Source organism: Trachemys scripta, chromosome 11 (genome assembly GCF_013100865.1).
Source record: "Trachemys scripta elegans isolate TJP31775 chromosome 11, CAS_Tse_1.0, whole genome shotgun sequence".
In the NCBI taxonomy this organism is placed as follows: domain Eukaryota; kingdom Metazoa; phylum Chordata; order Testudines; family Emydidae; genus Trachemys; species Trachemys scripta.
In genome coordinates, this window is record NC_048308.1 from 37,058,643 (window position 1) to 37,080,582 (window position 21,940).

The 21,940-nt window shown below is 39.2% G+C and overlaps 1 protein-coding gene across 7 annotated transcripts in view; it reads left to right on the forward strand.

The window, feature by feature from the left end:
* The window catches only part of ERICH2 (glutamate rich 2), a 47,255-nt gene that overhangs the window by 5,766 nt on the left and 19,549 nt on the right, over positions 1–21,940 (forward strand). For 2 of the 7 annotated variants that reach the window (XM_034785379.1, XM_034785377.1), the window contains exons 3-11: positions 3,393–3,426; positions 5,928–5,964; positions 9,589–9,622; positions 9,912–9,960; positions 10,196–10,232; positions 11,904–11,939; positions 13,740–13,791; positions 14,325–14,410; positions 15,496–15,590. In XM_034785379.1, coding sequence (XP_034641270.1) covers positions 3,393–3,426; positions 5,928–5,964; positions 9,589–9,622; positions 9,912–9,960; positions 10,196–10,232; positions 11,904–11,939; positions 13,740–13,791; positions 14,325–14,410; positions 15,496–15,590 — 460 coding nt within the window. Of the gene's footprint in view, positions 1–3,392; positions 3,427–3,632; positions 4,683–5,927; positions 5,965–9,588; positions 9,623–9,911; positions 9,961–10,195; positions 10,233–11,903; positions 11,940–13,739; positions 13,792–14,320; positions 14,415–15,495; positions 15,591–21,940 lie in introns of those variants that run through there. The other 5 variants (XM_034785384.1, XM_034785378.1, XM_034785383.1 and 2 more) reach the window with 5 other exon arrangements.

Consider the following 21,940-nt stretch of genomic DNA (forward strand, 5'->3'; position numbering starts at 1 on the left):
CAGCAACCACACATCACTGAACAAAACCACTAACCCAGGAACCTATCCTTGTAACAAACCCCGATGCCAACTCTGTCCACATATCTATTCAAGTGACATCATCATAGGACCTAATCACATCAGCCATACCATCAGGGGCTCGTTCACCTGCACATCTACCAATGTGATATATGCCATCATGTTTGCCGGGCGGCCTCCAGGCCCTGCGCCCCTGGCTGGGCGCTTCCCCTCCTGGGCTCCAGCTGTGCTGGGGAGGCGCCGGGGGCGCGGGGTCTGGGGGCTGCCCGGCGGACTGTGGAGCCGGTGGCGCTCGGGCAGCCCTTTCCGTGTGGCTGTGAGTGGGAGGGAGGAGAGGGCGTAGTTAGGGCGGGGAAGGGGCGGAGTTGGGACGGGGCTGGGGTGGGGAAATGGGCGGGGCCAGGGCCCGTGGAGGGTCCTCTTTTTTTGTTTATTAGATATGGTAACCCTAATATTAATATTAACATCAGGAAGCAAATCTGAATAACGCTCTTATTTTGCATTTGCTTCCCTTGTGCCCCAATTCAACCCATTCCTAGGAATTCTGGCTGTACCTCAGTTTCCCTAGTGCACAGCACTGGGGGAATGCACTACCCCTGTTCCATTTACACATCCAGTATAGAGCTCTGTGACCCAAAGTATAACATGCTCATTAGGCAAAGAGTACGCGGGGGGGATGTTATCTGAAAAGCTAAGCTCACGTGTGGTCACATCGATACGAGAAAGAGGTACACAAATTAAGAGGCGTTCTGAGCAGAGCAACGACCATTGTCAGAGGGCTAGGGGGTTTAATTTACAAGGTAAAAAGAAAAGAACTATGTACGGATTAGCTAAACGGCAACTAAGGAAGGCCACAATCATGGGTAACTGCCTATCACTACCTGGACAACAAAATCCCCCGGGAAGAAGAGGAACCATTTAGGTTCAGGATGCTACAAAGAACAATAACTAGAAACAATGGGGTGAAATGGAGAGGAGACTCTATGCTGCAAAAGCAAAAAACCACCCTTCTGAATGGTGAAATCTTAGACTTTGGAACAGCCTCAAGGGAAGTGAACGATGCCCCAGCAGCTGAGACAATTAAAACTAGGCAGAGGTCTGAGCAGTGGGGAAGAGTCTAGAGAATAATCCTGTAATAGCCCCAAGGAGAAAAACTAGCTGAGCTTGCAGGTCTCTGTCCATCCAATCAGTGCCCCGGGGGTCAGTCCCGGGGTCGGTTTTGTTCAACATCTTCATTAATGATCTGGATGATGGGATGGATTGCACCCTCAGCAAGTTCGCAGATGAAACTAAGCTGGGGGGAGAGGTAGTTATGCTGGAGGGTAGGGAAAGGGTCCAGAGTGACCTAGACAAATTGGAGGATTGGGCCAAAATCTGATGAGGTTCAGCAAGGACAAGTGTAGAGTCCTACACTTAGGACGGAAGAATCCCATGCACCGCTACAGGCTGGGGACCAACTGGCTAAGCAGCATTTCTGCAGAAAAGGACCTGGGGATTACAGTGGACGAGAAGCTGGATATGAGTCAGCAGTGTGCTCTTGTTGCCAAGAAGGCTAACATCATATTGGGCTGCATTAATAGGAGCATTGCCAGCAGATTGAGGGAAGTGATTATTCCCCTCTATTCGGCACCGGTGAGGCCACACCTGGAGTATTGCGTCCAGGTTTGGGCCCCCCACTACAGAAAGGATGTGGACAAATTGGAGAGAGTCCAGCGAAGGGCAACGAAAATGATCAGGGGGCTGGGGCAAATGACTTAGGAGGAGAGACTGAGGGAACTGGGGTTATTTAGTCTGCAGAAGAGAAGAGTGAGGGGGGATTTGATAGCAGCCTTCAACTACCTGAAGGGGGGGTTCCAAAGAGGATGGAGTTCGACTGTTCTCAGTGGTGGCAGATGACAGAACAAGGAGAAATGGTTTCAAGTTGCAGTGGGGGAGGTCTAGGTTGGATATTAGGAAACACTATTTCACTAGGAGGGTGGTGAAGCACTGGAATGGGTTACCTAGGGAGGTTTTTAAGGTCCGGCTTGACAAAGCCCTGGCTGGAATGATTTAGTTGGGGTTGGTCCTGCTTTGAGCAGGGGGTTGGACTAGATGACCTCCTGAGGTCCCTTCCAACCCTGATATTCTATGATTCTATGATTCTAACTTTGGGAACCCTTCCTTTTTTGGGTCAGGACCACTACAGTTACAACACTGTGAAATTTCAGATTTAAATAGCTGAAATAATAAAATTTGCAATTTTTAAAATCCTATGACCAAGAATTTGACCAAAATGGACCGTGAATTTGTTAGGTTCCTACTCATAGGAGTGATTTGTGGCTTAATTAGTGTCAAATTCTGCCTTCTAATGCATGCACATTATGGGCATTAGTAATTGCTGTCCTAATCGAGAGTAAAATTTGTCTTTTACTTTGATCTTCCTGGTTGTGTAAGGCACTATATACTTTATTATATGAATTATTTATTGTTTTCTGTTCTTTAAAGTCTCCCCCCACACCTTAAATGTAGTCTTGGTAATACTCCAATAATTTATGGTACTTTATCAATGTAAATGATCAAATTTCATCTGCTTTTGTGGCATGCATGGCTGTTCTATTTTCAAAAGTTAAGTTCCCCTTTTTTGATAGACAGGATTTTCAAGAATTAAGCACAAGACACTTGATGCAAATATCCTTCATATCTCAGATGTGCATATAGCAGTCAGGATCTCAGGAATGCATCCTGCACAGTTGTAAATCCTGCACATAGTTACTCAATATCTCTTTGGTGAAAACCACTTGATATCAAGACATTTTTATTTCAGTGTCTTGTTAGGCCTAATTTTGTTGTTAGTATCTGGTATTATATCATCATAGTTTATGTTGTTGAGAGTTAAGATTGTTTCAGCACTTCCATTATAAAACCCTATTTTTCAGGACTTCGTAAATTTTCTGTAAAATCTCCTCTACACCTAGGCAGAAATTTGGTATACCAAGTCTAAAGAAGCTATTTTTTCCTTTGTTAATAGAAAACTTTTTAAAACTGAGAATGAAATATATGGGTTTGCTGGTTTCAAAAGCATATAAAAATATGCTTGTATAACTTGAAAGCTAATTTAGTTTAAAATACAATTTGACATGTGAATAGTCCCGACTTCACTGCACTCCCTCTTTTGTATATTAAAACAAAGGTAAAAGTTGTTAATGTGAGTGGTAACCTTTGTAAAGGGGCTTAATTTCTATAAGAAACAGACTGATTCCATTTAAAAGAGCGTTTTGAAGAATTATCTAGTTGGATGAATATCGAGATGCAGCTAACAAATTTGTTTACTGTCCCCATAAAAAAAAAAAAATTCTTAATGATAAGTTGAATTATTTTCCTGTCAATTTTTTCAGGTCTCTGGAATGCTGGAAGTGGTTGGACCAGATGGTATTTGTTATAACTTATCAATTAATATAGTTTTTTTAAAAGAGAAGAATTATGTTGTTATTTCCAACATTCAAATTAAAAAAACTGTAGCTATTATATTTGCTTATAAAATTATAAGTAAGCATATTTTTTTTCACCCAGACATTTTTATTTTCTCGAACATAAGGTTTTTTTTTTTTTTTTTTCATTTTTTAAAGAAACGTCCCTCATATTTGCAGCTTGTCTTTCGGAGTGGCCACATTCACACTTTTTCAAAGCTAATAACCGTGTAGCGATATGGATCTACCTAGTGGTGTTACCCTGTGAATTATGTAGTTCACATCTCTGCTTTCCAGGAAATTGCACAGACCAAGGAGTAAGAATCTGCTAACAAGCTTAGAGACCTAGTATGGAAATACATATGAAAATTCCCAATCCCGTTCCCAAGTTCCAAATTAAAAATGAAGGGAAATCTTTTCAACACCTCTCCTCACACTAAAAACATAAATTCAGATCATGAATTTGTGTGTGATCCACGATGGTACTTAGGCAGTTAAGTCTTAGGCACCTATCTCCATGATAGGGACAGGTTTTAGCACACATCTGGTTGATGTTGCCCATTGGCTGGCTTCAGTGGCTCCTTACCTAGTATGCTGGCTTTGTAGATCACAGTCTAAGGCTCCTATCTGTCCCCATTCATTGTATAGGAGCTTAGGCGCCTACCTCAGGCTTTGTGGATCGCTGTGCTGTTCTTGTGATGTTTCTAGAAGCCTAGAAGTTAGGTGTTGCGATGCTGAACATTGTAGCACCTAAGTCCCTTCCTGCATCTGGGCCTTTGAAACTGTACTGCACAACTGGCTGTGTCATAAAACTGAAACTCCATGTACCATATGCAAACTTTGGAAATTAATTGTCTCACAATCTGTATTTATTCAGATAATTGCACATACCTCTTACATTTACAAAGTCATCTTGCTTTAGTTTTTTTGGTTCAGTGACCCTAAAAGGTTTTTAATTGTCTGTATTTATTTATATAATGATACAATTTTTTATAAAGAAAACTGGCCCTATTTCTGGTTTATAATTATTCAGAAGGAAAAAAGGTTGTTAAAATATCCTCTTTTGGCAGTTGCTGAATACAGTGTTAGATGGTCTATACCATGCATGTTCTGTCCTTTCAGCATAGAGTCAATGGTTCGGTATAACGTGTTTGGAATATACAGCAAGCCATTGAGCAAATGCCATTGATGACCAGGGACTCCATTGAGTATGCTTAGGTAGATGTTACTGTAGAGTACTACAGTATTTCACATTTCAAATATATATCTCTCTCTTCCTGGCTATTTTCTAAATTTGATCTCCATTCATTCACAGGAGAATGTTAATGAGCGAATAGTTCTAAAATCTTTAGAAAGGAAGGAAGATCATACAGAATAATAGGACTTCACAAGATTTTAAAAATCCCCTTTAGTCTACTGAATAAATGTTCCTTGTGAAAAATACTTTAGGTCTCCTCTGAGTGATGTCAATGAGAATTTGCCATTGATTATATAGTAGCAGGATTTGGTCTTTAAACTTTCCAGAAAAACTGAATATAAATTGGCTTTATGCACCCAAATTGTTTTACAATAACATTATGCAGAACAAGAAAAATTAGTGACCATTATGCACTCAACAAAGATTCATATTACCTTATACTGTACACTTAGACTGTTTTATAACTAAGGAAGAGAATGTTGACAAGACCATGGGATTTATCCCTGACTCTAAAAGTTCTGTGTGAGTGATTAACTTCCACTTGGATAGCCATGTGATATAGACAATATGGACCCGGTTTAATGTCTCATCAGAGGTACAGTATCCTTAATTGCATTTTCAACACTGGTTATAAGCCCTAATTCTAGTATGAAATTTGGACCCACAGTCTTCTGGTCCAAGGATGAGTGCTACCAACTGAATTATAATGGAACTAAGAAAATTGTAATTTATTTTTTTTAAATTATATTTTACAATAGTTTGATATCAAAAAGGGAATGTACAAAGAGAAGATTCTAGAGGTACTCTCACATCACCAACATTAAGTCTGTTCTATGTAACATTTACAAGTCCTCCATATATAAAGGCAAAGAAGACAGATAATACAGAAACATTTTAAAAAATGGCATTGTATTAGAGATTTTTGAACACCCAGATAATGTCAAGAAGAAAATTAATATCTAAAATGAAAAGTACTAATGTAATTTATAAACTGACATCTTAGCCATCCGTTAATAGCTCAGTGTTTTGAAATATTCAGTGTTTCAAACATTTTCTGTTGTCTGGTTTTATAAACCATTTTCTTATAAGCTCACTAATAATTCTCAAGTGCAATCTACATTGGTAAATATATAGAAACTTTGACAGCCCAACATTAACTGTATACTTTGATAATGAACTAATTGTGAATAGAAAAATATACAGTTTAAGAAAACATGGTTTGTTCTGTGTTGTGCTTAATACATCATGTACATCTTTCTGTTTAGATGGATTTATTCTAGAAGCCTGCTTGACAATGTCAAGGTAAGAAAAGAAAGACACAGTCTTGGCCCCAAAAAATTTCCAGAAGTTTTCTGTTGTGTGAGGCAAGCTGTAAAGGAATGTGAGTTGGGTGAATTTGGGGAGACCTGGTGGTGGAGGAAGAGTCAAGGCGATCTGCTGATGGCCTCCCACATCCACCATTTATTGGTCCTTTATATGTATTTAAAAGTAAGTGAAATGAGTTTTCATTGGATCAGTATATAATAATATGCAATCTTTGGGGCCAAAAAGCTTCCTTCTTTAGGTTTTGGAAGTTTGTACCAAAACCATGATACGCCTCTACCCCGATATAACACGAATTCGGAAATAACACGGTAAAGCTGCGCTCCGGCGGATCAAAGCAAGTTCGATATAACGCAGTTTCACCTATAATGCAGTAAGATTTTTTGGCTCCCGAGGACAGCATTATATCAGGGTAGAGGTGTATATATAAAATAGATTGTTTTATTTGTTTACTGTGATTTGCAATGATACAATACAAAGTGTTACATTCAACTATCATTTCATATATTAAAGGTTCTTCTATTGCATTAAATTGATCAAGCACAAGAGGAGTCATGCACAGTGGTCAAATCAAAATTTTCATACAAAAAGGGCACATTGTGAAAGATTAAAAAAAGGTTAAATATAGCATTTATTATAATTGTGATATGACTGTAAAATGTCATATTTTCAAGTACTTTAAGTTAAATTCACATATTGTACTTCAAATATTATAGATTTGTACTAGTGATACATTTTTCTCAACCAGAACTACCAGTAAGCATCTTTTCAGTTAACTCATGCTTGTTCCTGACCCAAAGGAGACTTTTTTCTTCTATTTTTTTTAAACATTTTGAGACTGTCCCATATTGATTAAGTCCCTATCAAGGTGCCTTCTGGCCAGGATGGATAAAAAGCAATGTTTTTTTTTTTTAATTATTGTTTTTTATTTTTGATAAAATGTTTTTTGAGGAAAAAACCTATCTAAAGATAGTTTTAACTAAGATACATTATAGCTCAAAGATATCTCATCATGGAATAGGGATTATAAATTCTAATTCTATAGTATGAGACAATATATTCATGTAATGTTTAAGAAAAGTTTTTAAATGACTTCTAATAGTTCATGGATTAGGGACCCAATCTTATGGGGTTACACAGGCTTCTGTATAGATTATTTAGGTTAATCTTTCTATCCACCCAATGGGACTCAGTGCTCAATCTAGAAGATACCATCAGAGATACCAGTGCTCAATCTAGAAGATACCATCAGAGATACCAGTGCTCAATCTAGAAGATACCATCAGAGATACTTAGTTTTGCAGTTCTCAAACTGTGGATTTGTGTCTCCAGAGGTAACATGCTTGTTAACAGCAAAAATGTTTTAAAATAAATAATATATAGAGGTGAGAAATAACACACCTCAACTCTATTGTCCCTCTGCAAATTTGTGTACACAGAGCCAGTCCCTTACCTCTCTCTAAAAGTGCAAAGTTTCAAAAAGTTCAATGAATAGAAGATTGTGGGGGGCGGAATAGATCTGGACAAGGAGAAGAAGTCTGGAGATAAATGTGAGAAGCGAGAGACATATGCTTATTTTGTTAAAATATTGTATGTTTGCTGTTGAAGAAAAAAATCCAGAATACTTAACGTGATGGTTTTAGTTAAATAAAATAATTTAAATGTCTGTCTGGTGATGTTCTCCTCCTAATACAGCATGGCAAGAAAATCCTCCAAATATTAGTGATTAACCTGTTGAATTGGAGACAGTTCACCTCCCAGTGACTTCCTAAATATCTCTTCAGTTACCTTTGGTAAATGAAATAACCAAACAATCATTCATTTTCTGATATAGCTGTAAAACTAATCTGAAAAGTTTTCAAAATAAATCACTGTTTAAAAATGTATAGTGTGAACCTTCTAAAAATGAAACCTACATCTATCTCTGAGTTGTGAATATGTGTTAAGGTTATAACAACCAACAAGAATGCACTCTTATGTAGAAAACCGTGATTAAATTGAGTCTTCCTGACTAGTGATTTAAATCATGATTTAAATCAATTTGATTTAAATCAAATCCACCCTGCTTCTGGGCCACAATAATTCTCTGACCTTTCTGTGTTGCACGGCTCCAGAGGCTGCTCCTGAATCTGTGAGCTATCTCCTCTATTTGTCAGCGATAGAATGCCACGCAAGCTTTCATAGGAGTAGAGTGTTGTATATATTTGTTCTTGATGCCAGACAGAAGAAATATTATTTGACTCCTCTTGCTCCCTCCTCCCTCCCGTGCACCCCCCCCCCCAGTAGTTTAATGAACAGGAGCTGTCTGCCACCTGTTGTCTCTTAGATAAGTTTTAGAAATGTAAAGAAGATTAAAGAAATATTCTTAGCCATTAATAGAGACCAAAGATATGTCTCCCCAGCTAGTTCTGGAGTAATTTTCTTGTGTAGGTCCAACCACATGTCTTTAATAGGAATGGAGAAAAACGGTGACTAGATGGACCCAGAAAAGGGAGTCGTAGAGCATAGGTGCCGACTCCATGGGTGCTCCGGGCCTGGAGCACCCCCGGGGAAAAATTGGTGGGTGCTCTGCTCCCTCCGGCCACTCCCCGCCCAGCTCGCCTCCACTCCGCCTCCTCCCCTGAGTGCGCCACATGCCTGCTTTTTCCCCCTAGCTCCCAGGAGGAATGCGGCACGCTCAGGGAAGAGGCAGGGCCGGGGAGGGGATTTGGGGAAGGGGTCCAGTAGGGGCAGGGAGGGGGTGGAGTTGGGACTTTGGGGAAGGGGTTGGAATGGGGGCGGAGCAGGGGCAGGGAAAGGGTGGAGTCAGGGCCGGGGGCAGGGGGACTCGCGCACCTACTGGTGCTGGGGAAAGTTGGTGCCTATGTCATAGAGTGCAGGGCATGGCAAATTTATTTTAATGAATCTCTAATGGTGAAAAGACTGGTGTAAATTGGACATTTTAAAAAAAATCACTCTGAGTTAAAATGCCTGAACCTGGTTACATCATTGCTGTGTGATGATGTACTGGTGCTACACAGTATAAAAAGTCCTAGCTTAGATAAAGGCTAACCTATACTGAGGAAAGTTGGCTCACAGTGGAGACACAAGTTTTTCTGAAATCATATTGAAAATGCCTGTGCCTTGTCTACACTAAATAGCTTACTTACAATATTAGTAATATCATTGCAGCTGAAAGTGTTTTGTACCTACTAATATTCCAATTCAGCAAAGCTCTTAAATACATACTTAAGTCCTAGTGAGCTCAATAGTAAAAACATAAGGGATTTACAGAATAGGGGATGGACTTCAGCGTGTGCTTAAGTGCTTTGCTGAATCAGATCGTAAATCTGGTTATAATTCTTTCTAGTGTGGGCCCTAATGCCAAAGCCACCATCCAGGACTTGTACAAACCCTGGAAAAGGCCTAGGTATTTTTTGTTGAGTCAGACCTTAGAGTCCAGATTAAGTAATTGTTTGCAGTAATTGCAGTTGTGTAAGAATTCGGTGCCTTCTAGATTTATTTTATTTTATTTTGTTTTGCTACCACATGTCCACTTGAACAAACTGAAATTCCAGTGTTCAAGGAGTATGTGTTCATACAAATGTCTGTGTTTTCTACTAGGCAGAACTGTTTAGAAAGGACAGGTGCCATAAAGGTAAGACTTAGTTTTCTATAGGATTTACTTCGGCATCTCTTTCATGGGCAATTGATGTTTTTTGTTCTTTATTTAGCTATTGATATTGAAAAACAATAGCGACTGCTGTTTGAAATTTTCGTATGTGTGGTGAAGAAATTTCAAAGCTCCAATTCTGAATCCTGGTGTGGAATTCTGTTGAAGTTAGTGGGAATTTGCATCACTGCAAGAACCCTCATTAATGCAGGATGGGTATCTTAATTAATTACAGTGGTTTTCATTTTTAATGTTACTATTATTGTTATTTTAGGACCAAAAGAATGGACAAAATGGCAGATTACATGTGTTTGGTCCAAAAGGTAAGTGACCTAATAATGATTTAGTATTTGGAAGGTTTTTATTATATGCTAGCTTTCCCTGATTTCAAAAAATCCAGTAAGCAAGTTTTTGAGTTGTTTAGCAGTTCAAATTTTAATTGCAACTTTGAAACATTTTACAATATCTGTTACAGTCAAAGAAAGTTTAGAATTGAAAATCAGAATTTGTACTAAGTATATCAGAACTTTAAACAGCTGTTGTTCATTTGTTTTTTAGAAGAAGTGATTATTGAACCAATTCAAACAATGCCATGGTAAGATGATCTCTTTGGTTTTGCAGCTGATCTATTACATGCCTTTTTAAGCAATTAGAGCTAGATAATGAAATCATTTGTCACCCAATTAATTTTGAAAGGCTGGAAATGCATGGATTAACACTTTAACCTTTGGTTCAGTTGGCACCATTGTTATTTAGATGCGGTATTTAAAATAGAATTTAAATCTTGATGATATTGTAGAAGTACATATTGTTTAAATTAAGGCCTTTACATTTTGAGTTATTGAATAGTTATTTTCTTTCAGTTTGATGTTTTTACTGCTGTAGATTATACATACATAAAATTTTCAGAAGCTATGAAAACATTTTCTGTTGTGCATAATCTTTTGGTTTGAAAATAATAGTAGAATTCATGTATAAACTAAAATTAGAAATATTGATTAAAATTAATGAAAGATTTATCTAAGGGCCAGATCCTGTATCACTGAAGTCAGCAAGAGCTTTGCCATTAGCCTTAATGAGTGCAAGTTCAGGCCCTGAATGATCTCAATTGCTTTGAAAATATCAACCACTATATTTAAGCAACAGAGGGTCCTGTGGCACCTTTAAGACTGACAGATTTAAGATTAAAATTTCTGTTAGTCTTAAAGGTGCCACAGGACCCTCTGTTGCTTTTTACAGATTCAGACTAACACGGCTACCCCTCTGATATTTGACACTATATTTAAGATTCTTATGAGATTAAGTGAAAACTGTGAAAATTTTTCCAAAATAAGTTACCATGGCCATTAGACTGCTCCCATAAAAGTCCATAGAAACATCCCATTAACTTCAATGGAACAGGATCATGCATCATGACAAGATCCCTTCATCCATATAAGCAGTCAAAAGGCAGTTGTCGCAGTACAGTAAATGATCTAAGGTCACATTTTTTTAGAAGTGGTTTGTAAATGTGGAGTATAGGTTTTGTACACATGAAAAGGTATGCATGAAAAAATGTGAATATTCTTGTTAAAGGCTGTCTGAAAATTTGGCCCCTGGTGATTATCCAAGATTGCTCCAAAAATTATCCTTCCTTGCTTTATCTGTCATGTCAGTAAAACTCAACTTGGGGTGCCAGTTTTTTATCTCATTTACACAAATGTAACTTGGAGTAACTCCAAAGACTAAATGGGTCACATTGTTAAAAGGGAACTCTTGCTCCTGGATATGTGCATTTTTGCAAATATTTTTGTGCATGCAAACTGTATTTGCACGTGTAATCTGGTAGGTAGCTGGACTTTTGACCTCTCAGTTTTCACACAAATATAATTTACCTGGAAATTGTAAAATAATAAATAATAGAAATAAACCAGTAAATTTTGCATGGGTATGGAAAAGCTTGTAGATGCAATTTTTTTAAGCCACTTTTTAATACTTGGTCTTAAAATTCCTGCTAAATGGACTGCTCTTGATGTTATGATAATTCTCTTACCATAAGACTCTATAAAATTGCTTTAGTTACTAGGTTTTTTTCATTGCTGGAATTGGAATAAATTCCATTTGAGATTTTCCTGCTCCCCCGAACAATCATTATGTAAAATATAACTGCAATTCATTACAATGTGTAGATTAAATAAATCACTAAATCAATATAAAAAATTTGGAATATTCATCTCTAGTAAAAGAGTAATTATATTATAAGAATGGGTATTGTCTCTTTTTCTAGCCCTGAGCTGTATTACAGGCAGTTAATTGAATGGAGGTATTTATTATATGAATATGTAACCCCTAGTTTGTATAAGTATGTTGAGACTGTCTCCATATTTTACTGAAGTTTGAAAACTCTTATTCAGTTAAGGGTACTCTGTAGCACCTAACACAGTTGGAAGAATTACCTGTACATTTTCAAAAGTTAGTTCACAGCTGCTTGTTTCCTGTGTTAGAAAATGGGTATAAAAGATATGAGAACATCTTCCCTGCAATCTGGATGCGATCTATTTATCTATTCTCATTCAGTTCCATGTAGACTTTATCTGGTGAATCTTCCAAAATCATTTTTTGGAAAAGTCATCTTAAATTAATAGAAATACTACATTATAATGGTCTTGAACAATCAGTGTAAACTGGTTAGTACCTGTAGTAATAATCACAGGCATAGAACTTATTTTAATATTTAATTAAAAGGAGAAAATAGGAGTTAACTGCTATATTGCATTTGATTTATTCCCACTCACTAGAAAGGCCTATTCCTAATCAGTTATGTATAGGCCTTCTTATGTTTTGTATGGTATGAATTTGCAAAAGTGATTTTTGGATGCCCACTTTAAGATACTTTAAAGGAGTCTGATTTTTCAGAAAGTATTAAGCACCTGCCCTTTGAATATCGGACACCTTTTAAAGTGGTTCGAGTTGGGCACTCAAAATCACTTTTGGAAATTTGATCTAGATTCTTAAGCAAAAGCATTAGTTAAAGACAACGTCAGGCTAATGAACCAAGGTATGTAGGAGTTATATCATATATAAGATATGCCAATATATAGTTTGTACAGACAACATATTGCATTTTCTCCATTTGCATGCATCTACTCTCATTTTCTCAAAACTAAGTAATACTTTATTATTTAAATCCAAGAGTGCCTTATTCAGTTTAATTCTTGTTTTTAGTTGCATACTGTCTATATCAATATTGTTGAGGAATAGATATTAAACTCCATCTGTCCATGGATTTTTTTGTTGTATTCAGTGTCTGAGTAGCTTTATCACCTATGTGAGCTAATGTAATTGGATTTTAAAAGTGTTTGGGATTTTGAAAGGTAATAGGAGGTATTAGACAAACATTCCCTCAGACTTTGTAACTGGAGAAAATACTTTTTTCCAATGAACAATCTGTCATTATTTGTTAAATGGTGTCTACTGGAGTTTCTATTTTCTGAAATAAAAATGAAGATAAATAATGAACTTGGCACTCAGTTAGCTGGCAGCTTCATATGTTCACTGACTTAATCATGCTGATGATGATTTGGTTATTTGTGGAAACTATTGATGTTATTGATCTACTTTCAAGACTTCAAATGACATGCTGTTTTGGGGATTTGAAGATTCAAGATGCAAAAATCAATGTTGAAAATGAATTTCTCTGTGATCCCAACTTTATATTTTTGTGCTTTAATGTAGCAAGCTACATAAACTCTTTTTGGGAAGCATATTCAGTTGCTTAAATCAGTTGTCATTGTCATTCTGAGAGAGTTATTAAAAAGGTACAGTAAATGTTTGTGAGCTGTAAACTAGGAATGTAAATACCATTAAAAAAGTTAACCATTTAAACGATTTAAAAATATTTTGTTTAAATGGTAAACCAGCTGGGGGCTGCTCTGGCCGGCCGGCCTGGAGGTTAAGAGTTAAGGCAGGTTAACATTATAGATCCCTACTGTAAACACACAGGGAAGCTGATGATATATCTGAGAACTGATAATTAATAAATGTGATTTCCACTACTAATTCATTTAATCAGCACATGCCATTAAATAAAATATAATTTTTTTTCATTAACTACAACATTTAGTATGTGTAGAAGAACAGGGGAATATTCTCAACATGGATGGGGAACTAATCAGGTAAAATTTGTCTTCTGTGGCTTAGTTGGGCTAGTTGCTAAAGATTGTTCTTTACGGAGATTGATATGCTGTAGGATGGTAGTCTTGTACCACAGAGATGTGAGGATAAAATAATTTACAATTTTACCCATTTTATTGACTGTCAAAGTTTGAAATAGCTATTCAGCATTTCTTATACATAAACAGAAATACAGTTATCTCTGTTGTATATAATCTATATAAAGAAAGACGTAAATATTCAGGTTAATGACTTGCCTCCAGTGAGGGCTAAATTCAGCACTGGGTTTTTATATCACAATATACATTTAAATGAAAGGGAAAAAATGGCATCATGTATTGAGGCCATTGTACAGATCACAGCCTTTTTTTTGTTTGTTTTGATTTTTAGTGGGGCAAAGGGCAGATGGTACAAATCTTGGATAGCCACAAGTTCACAAGTATCAATGGAATGAACATAATTATATTGCAGTTAATGGCAATATTTGATTTGTCTTTCTTTATGTGAAAAACCATTTTAATTTAAACCAAGGCAGCATGGATTTGGACCAGAATCTACAAACAAAGTTTATACCCCAACAAAACAAATCTCATTATGTGCAGCTAAATCAACTTTTGAAAAGTAAGTCTTACATCTTTGTAGCTTGCTAGGTGCATTTAAGAAAAATGGGCTATTAAAATATTAACTTTGTGCTTTTTAAATAAATAATTTTAACCCTTTGGATTAATGCTTCAGGTACTGGCCAGTCAGGAGCACTCTGACAGAGGAGGATGGATTTATGGTCACTGGGCGGAAATGCTGGGCTGGAAATCTTGCTAAAATGAATATCAAATGGCCCTGTGTCCCCCATCACAACTTAATGACCACTTCCTTGGGCTGGGAACTAGCAAGATTTGGGGGGATGTACATCAGAAGGACAAAAATTCTAATATGAAGCCTAGGTTGGTTTGGTGTATAGGCAAGACAAAAGCACACTGATAGCATGAGCATTGGTTAGGCAGCTCAGATGACTGCAGCCAGCGTGGATTGTCAGTGCGTAGAGTGAGCAAGAGTGAGCTGGGCAAATAGTATCCTGAGCTGCCAGAGAATAATCAGAAAACATTAAACAGTGCAGTGTAAACACTAAGCAATGTAAAAACACAGCACTGGACAAGCTACTGACATGGCTACCAAAAAGCCCTACTATACCCAACCTGAATCAACCTTCTTCTTTTTTTTTGTTGGAGAACCAAACTGAGCTCCAGGTTGTCCTTGGATTAATTATCTTAAAAGAAAATGGATGTAGTAAAGTCCCTGGAAATCCAAGGCAGTGGAAGGAGACTTCTTGGGATGAGAGCTGGAGCTCCTGCTGCTGTAGGGAAGCCATGGCAGAAGAGAAATAGTAACTAAATTTACTTTGCTCCCTTTTGTTAATTTATAATTTTGATTAGGAGAATTCTTAATCTCACCATCAATTAAGGAATATATCTTATGTCAGGAAATATCCATCATGTCCTTCAAAAAGTGCACAGTCATCCAGCAGGCAAATCACTTTTCCATAAGAAGCAGTTATTAATTATGACAGGGTTATCATATCTGTCTTATTATTTTGGTGCTGCTGCTGTTACATCTCTGTAAAAATTGGCTTAACCTAGAGATGTGTTATTTTTAGTCTTTTTATGATGCTTATTTAATTTTTTTTACTGTAAATAATATCCAACATGTAGATGGGACGCTTCTGCAAAAATTATAAAAAAGAAAAATTCATCTAGGATTCAAGAGACTAATTTAAGATCACCCCAGTACATACAAGAAACTACAGGTAAGATTTGCACTTTCTTCACTGAGTTACAGACAGGTCTTTTATTCAACCAGCCACATCCCCAAAAAATGAGTAACAAATGGGTAAGGAGTAGAGATTATAAAGTGATATTAGTTTCTGTGCTTCATGATTGTGGAAAGAATAGGATTTTCTTGTAAGGACTGAATGTGATATCTGAGGCCTTCTTATGCTCCAGCTTTTTTGCTGCCCCAAGCAGTGGGAGGAAAAAAAAAAAGATAAAGCCCCAATCAGCGGCACTTCAACAGCAGCTGAGCCGTGCCGCTTAATTCTTCGGCGGCAATTTGGCGGTGGGTCCTTCACTCCGAGAGGGACTGAGGGACCTGCCGCCCCTTTCCATTGGCTGCCCCAAGTAGGGTGACCAGACAGCAAATGTGAAAAATCGGGATGGGGGTGAGGGGGTAATAGGAGCCTATATAAGAAAAAGACCCAAAAATCGGGACTGTCCCTATAAAATCGGGACATCTGGTCACCCTAGCCCCAAGCACCTGCTTCCTTCAGTGGAGTTAACTTGTTCCGCCACTTGTGCAGGGAAAGCCCCTGGCGGGCCGGGCTGGTTTGTTTACCTGCCGCGTCCACAGGTTCGGCCGATCGCAGCTCCCAGTGGCTGCGGTTCGCTGCTCCAGGCCAATGGGAGCTGCTGGAAGCAGCGGCCAGTACATCCAGGAGCTCCCATTGGCCTGGAGCCGCGATCGGCTGAACCTGCGGACGCGGCAGGTAAACAAACCAGCCCCGGCCCACCAGGGGCTTTCCCTGCTCAAGTGGCGGAACAAGTTTGGGAACCACTGCTCTAGAGAATATCTACAGTGTTCATGGAAGACACTGTTCTCAGTTGTATTGAAAAGGGGCTAGAATTTCATAGCTATGACACAACAGAACAGCACATGCCATCAGAGAGCATGTACAATATATTATCTGACTGTGGAGGTTCTGAACTTCTAGAACTCTGTTTGCTTCAGTAATATTGTATTGCATACAAGAAGACTTGACCCCATGTGAAGTGGTTCTGCAAAGGAAACTCCACATTAGGTTGTGCAGATTTTTCTTTTGTTTAATAAATGTCTCCATAGAATACCATATATTATCATTTCTCTTTTGGAAATAACATTAATTGCACAATAACACTGCATTTTTTTATCCCTTGTTTGTTTTAATTTTATAGAATTTTATACACATGAGCAATTAAAAATTGATTTACGCAAACTACATCATGAAACAACAATCAGTGAAGCTAGGACAGATAGTATCAAATCAGAAGTCATTGGTTGGTTGGTTCAAGTGAAATGTATCTCTGAATCCCTGACAATTCTCCATGCAAATATTTTCTATTCAAAGTTGCCTTTTATTATTTCAAAAAATGTTTTTTGCTTAGGAGATTGGTATGGGGAAAGTGTAGTAGTCTGAGGCTTAATTTGTACCTTTTAGACACAGCCCACAATAAGGGGTGTATCTCAACCACACTACCCCAAAAGGAGCACTGGTGGCCTTCTGTCTTTGGGAAATGCAGAGGCTGCACCTCTTGCTATTGCTCTTTTTCTTGCGGTGCATCTGTCTTTTCCTCCTGCAGCCAGCTACTCTGTGTTTTGGGTCTGAGGAAAGGGACTGATTTCTGCTTTGCTTTTAGCCCTGGTCTACACTACAAATTTATGTTGGTATAATTATATCACTCAGGGATGTGGATTTTAGCAACCTAACTCCCAATGTAGATAGTATGTGAACAGGAGGGCTTCTCGCATCAACATAGCAGCCGCCTCTTCGGGAGGTGGAGTACCTGTGCCAGTGGAAGGTCTCCCGTTGGCGTAGGTAGCGTGTCCACTAAGTGCTACAGCTGCGCAGCTGCACCTGCTGCTGCAGCGCTGTAACTGTAGACAAGTCTTGATTTAGGGTGGGCAAGGGGGTTATGCATGTGTGCAATTGCTTATGCCATGCACTCATATCAGGGCCAGGCACAATTTGGCCCAAGGTTTATAAATTGCCTCCAATCCTCTACATACACTTCAGGCACTAAAAAAACAAAATAAATTAATCAAAATAACATTTAATAAAATACCATATAATGTTAAGGTTGCATAGTTAGAAATACAAGAAGACACAATATGCAAAAGTTAAGATTCCAGCAATGTGACTGTATTAATATTGCTGTTGGGACCCATAACTTACTCTTTTTCTGTTTTTTTTTTTTTTTTTTTTTTAAATAAAGGAAAATAATATGGAAAATCTTTAAGGTCAGTAGGGAATATAAAATACTGTTTCTCAGCATGGTTACAGATCTTCTCTAGCGGTAAAAATGTGTTATAACACAGACACCACTAACTGTGGCAGAGAACTATGTGCCAGCACTATGCTTGTAGGGTATATGGGCCATTAAAAATAGATCCATCGTGCTGTTCGCTAAATGCTAAGCTAGCAATTCAGGTTTTCAGAATAATCTAGAATCAACCAAGAAAATAATACTTGTAAGTCTATTTTAAAAAATATAAAGTAAACCTTACAAAATAGCAAAGTTATTTTAATGATTCTTTCAGTGGAGTTAACATCTTGTTCACATTGTCCTCTGTAAATTACAAGCTGTTTCACTTTCTGCTCAGGTTCTGCAAGCCTCATTTCTTGGCTGCAATGGCAGCACAGTAAGCAGCCTTTTATTGTGTGATTACACAGAATGGGAACATAGGATGCAAAAAATAGATTTTAAAAAACTTCATTTCTAATCTCTATTTCTAATGAAATAATGTCTGCTCAGATGTATGCAGTTAGTTTAAATAGACCTATAAAAGATCTTTTTTGTAGAAAGTTACAAGGCACTAAAGTAGCCTGAAATAAACATGGTAAAATCCCTAGTTTATAATGGGAACTGTTTTATAATATTAACTATAGTTGTTGCTACTAGTGCAATTGCTGTAATATAAAAACTAAACAAAGTGAAATCAGTTACTAGTAAGTGTAACCTATTCCTGCCATTTCTTGTCATCCGCCAACCAGTCATTGGGCGGCACTTTGTCAGAATGTTGCCTTCCTTTCAAAGACATACTGTAAAACATGATTCAATTGGTCTGATCAAAAATAAAATATATTAAGTAGAGAGAGAGAGAAAATCCAGTTTTACTCCAGAGAAACAGCCTGCATAACGTATTTATTCTTAATTTCTAAACAACATAGGTAGGTACAATTAAGGACATTACATTTTATGAAGAACACATCCTCTCTGGTGAGCTTCTCTCTTTCTCCTCTGCCGCTTTTGCTGAGCAGGTTGGCAGTGAAACAATCTTTCCGCTCAAGATAACTGTCATCCATCCTTCCTTCCTCCTCAGGTATCTCCAATCCCCCAAATTTTAGTCAGTGATCCTTTTGATGTTCCAAGGTGTTAGCCTGTTCATCAATCCCAGGCAAGCAAACAAAGATTTTCACAGACATCCCTTTTGAGGGCATATGACACATTCTTATAGAAAGACATATATTTTAAAGACATTCACTATTGTAATAGTTGTCCTTGTGTAAACAAGGTTGGGTTTCTGTTTATGCTGCTGTTATATTTATTTTTCCAAATGTTCCTTTCAAGGTATAGCCACACAACACATGACTCAGCCCACATTTGCATCCTCATCAGCTCTCACGTGATTGTTGTTGGAAGAAGCCATTTTGGCATGATAATTTGACTTCTTTCAAATGTGCATGACAGAAAGTGTTAACCTTGAAAACTGCTCACTGTTTACTTGTTAGAGTTCTTAGTGTTAAAGTTCCTTTTTACCAGCATTTCAATTCCATATCAAATATTAATAATTGACATAGTATGTAGCACAGTTTTACTGCCCTTTAAGGGAATCTTGGTGATTAATATACAGTTGCTCTGCCAGCACTTATACTCCCTTTTATGAGCTAGCATATGATGTCATAGTTAAGTCAAGGCTAGTTAATAAAGAACTAAGTTGATGCAAACTTGAAACTCTCTAAAACCTGGCGAGAAGACTACTGAAAGATTCTATGGAGCTGCAGTCAGCAATAGAAACTGGGATAGTTGGTGAGCTAACCACAGTATAAAGTTTAAGAGATCTTGTTCTGTCTTGGGGCCTGAGCCAAAGTCCTCTGAAGTCAATATATTCCCATTAGCTTCAATTGGCTTTGGATCAGACCCTAACAGCATTCCCAGGCAAGCTAGTGCTGCCCTTCAGTGGCTCTATGCAACAACTATATGCATACTATTAAGGCATTTTAGTGTCAGTGATCTTAGATTATATTAAACTGACTTTTAAAGACATTCTAGATTTTTCCCACACACACACACACACCCTCGTGGTGTCACTACAGGGCAGAATTGAGGTGCCCTAACTGCATTTCCATAACTTAACATGTTTGGCTTTCTTTTAAATTTAACTTTTTAACTCTGAATTTCCTGGATTTACAACAATTGGGTTGGTAATAATTACAACATCCTTTAATGTATCTTACCCTAAATTACTGATATATACTCTTAACGTACTTAATATATTTTTTTCTGGAATGTCTGGCTTTGTTTTTTAAATTCCATACATTAACTCCAACCAAGAAACTCAAAGATAATGCTATGTGATACTTCATATCTTCAAATCGTTAGAATTACCAGCTTTAAATATTTTTTTTTTAACAATTTCAACTTTTTATAGCCAGATGCACTAGTATGTCCTGATTGCTTTACTCTAGTCTGCAGTAGTAGGATGCAGCCAGAGCATCCTGGCCAGTTAAACTGTGTCTACAGTTGCTTAATATCTTGTCCTTCAGAGAAATACCTAAAAAATTGCTCTCTTTCAAAATGGTCAGTGCGTCCTCTTTTGCCGAGTGAGAGTGAAGCCAACCTGCCTTCAGCTGGTGGCCCTGAGCTGTTAGGAGGTGGAGAGTAGGGTTACCATATTTTAATATTCTAAAAGGAGGACACTCAACGGGCCTCGCCCCTGCCCCAACTCCGCCCTGCCTCCAGCCCCACCCCAACTGCGCCCCTTCCCCACCCGGCCCCGCCCCAACTCCGCCCCCTCCCCTGAATGCTCCTCCCCTGCTTCCCGCGAATCAAATGTTCGCGGGAAGAGTGAGGCAGGCAGGCAGTAGGTAAGCTGGGGAGGGGGCGGGGACGGGCACGAGGAGGCGCGGCCCAGTCCGGCCCCCCCAGCCGAGTGGCTCCCTCCGGCGGCTGGCCCCGGCCAAGAGGGTCTGGCCCCGGCATCTCCGGCCCAGCTCAGGCCCTGGGATGCTGGCCCCGGTTCCAGCCAAGCGGCTCCGGCCCTAGCGACTCCAGCTCGGCCTGGGCCCTGGGGCACCCGCACCAGCCAGCGGCCGAGCACCCCCAGCCCCGGTCCCAGCAGCTCTGGCCCGGACGAGTGGCCTCGGCCCTGGGTGAGCAGCGCCGACTGGTGGCCGAGCACCCCCAGCCCTGGTCCCAGCGGCTCGGGCCCTGGTTCCAGTCGAGCGGCTCCGGCCCAGCCCCGGCCCTGGCTGAGCGGCGCTGGCCGGCGGCCGAGCATGGCCGGCCCCAGTGGCTCCGGCTCTGGCCCCAGAGGCTCCAGCCCGGACCCAAACCCCACGACCCCTCCCTATTTTCCCGGACATATCCGGCTTTTTGGAATTTCCTCTCGGACGGGGATTTGAGGACCAAAAAGCCGGACATGTCCGGAAAAATCCGGACGTATGGTAACCCTAGTAGAGAGGAACACTTAGAGCTTGTGTATGCTGCCTCAGAGTTTGGACTTTTCAAAGAGGACTACATTAATACAAATTATGAACCTTTTAGTTTGCACCCACTGTGTCCACATGGGGGAGTTGCAGTGCAGCACTTTGGGCTGGTCATGCCCCTTTTCGTCCAAACTGCAGGGCAGTGTAAACACAGCCTCAGTCCTGTATAGATACAGTCTCAGCCCCATTTGAGAAGAATGGGAGATAGATGTCTATGTCAAAATGGTCACTTGAGGGCAGCCTATGGCTTCAATCCTATTGAGAATACTGCAGCCATTTTGAAAGAATGCAATTTGTGGAATAATTGGGGTGTGTGATGGGATCCCTGGGGTACAGCCTGGAACTGGGGTACTGCTGTGCCCCCTTAACTCTCCAGTCTTGGCTCTTTCTCACAGTGCTTTGCTAGTGACAAGCCACAAACCTCTCCAGGCGCTGTTATCACTCAGTACAACAGCTTGTGGAGCCTGACACCCAGCTAAATTGCGTGACTGCTCCCTAAGCCATTCACGAATCACATAGAGAAAGGCACCAGCAGATCTCCCAAGCCCCCAGCCTTTTACCTAGAACTGGACCATCTAGCCCTGGTCAGAAGCCTGACTAGTGTAAGTTCATTACTCAGTCCGCCCCTCCCTCAATGT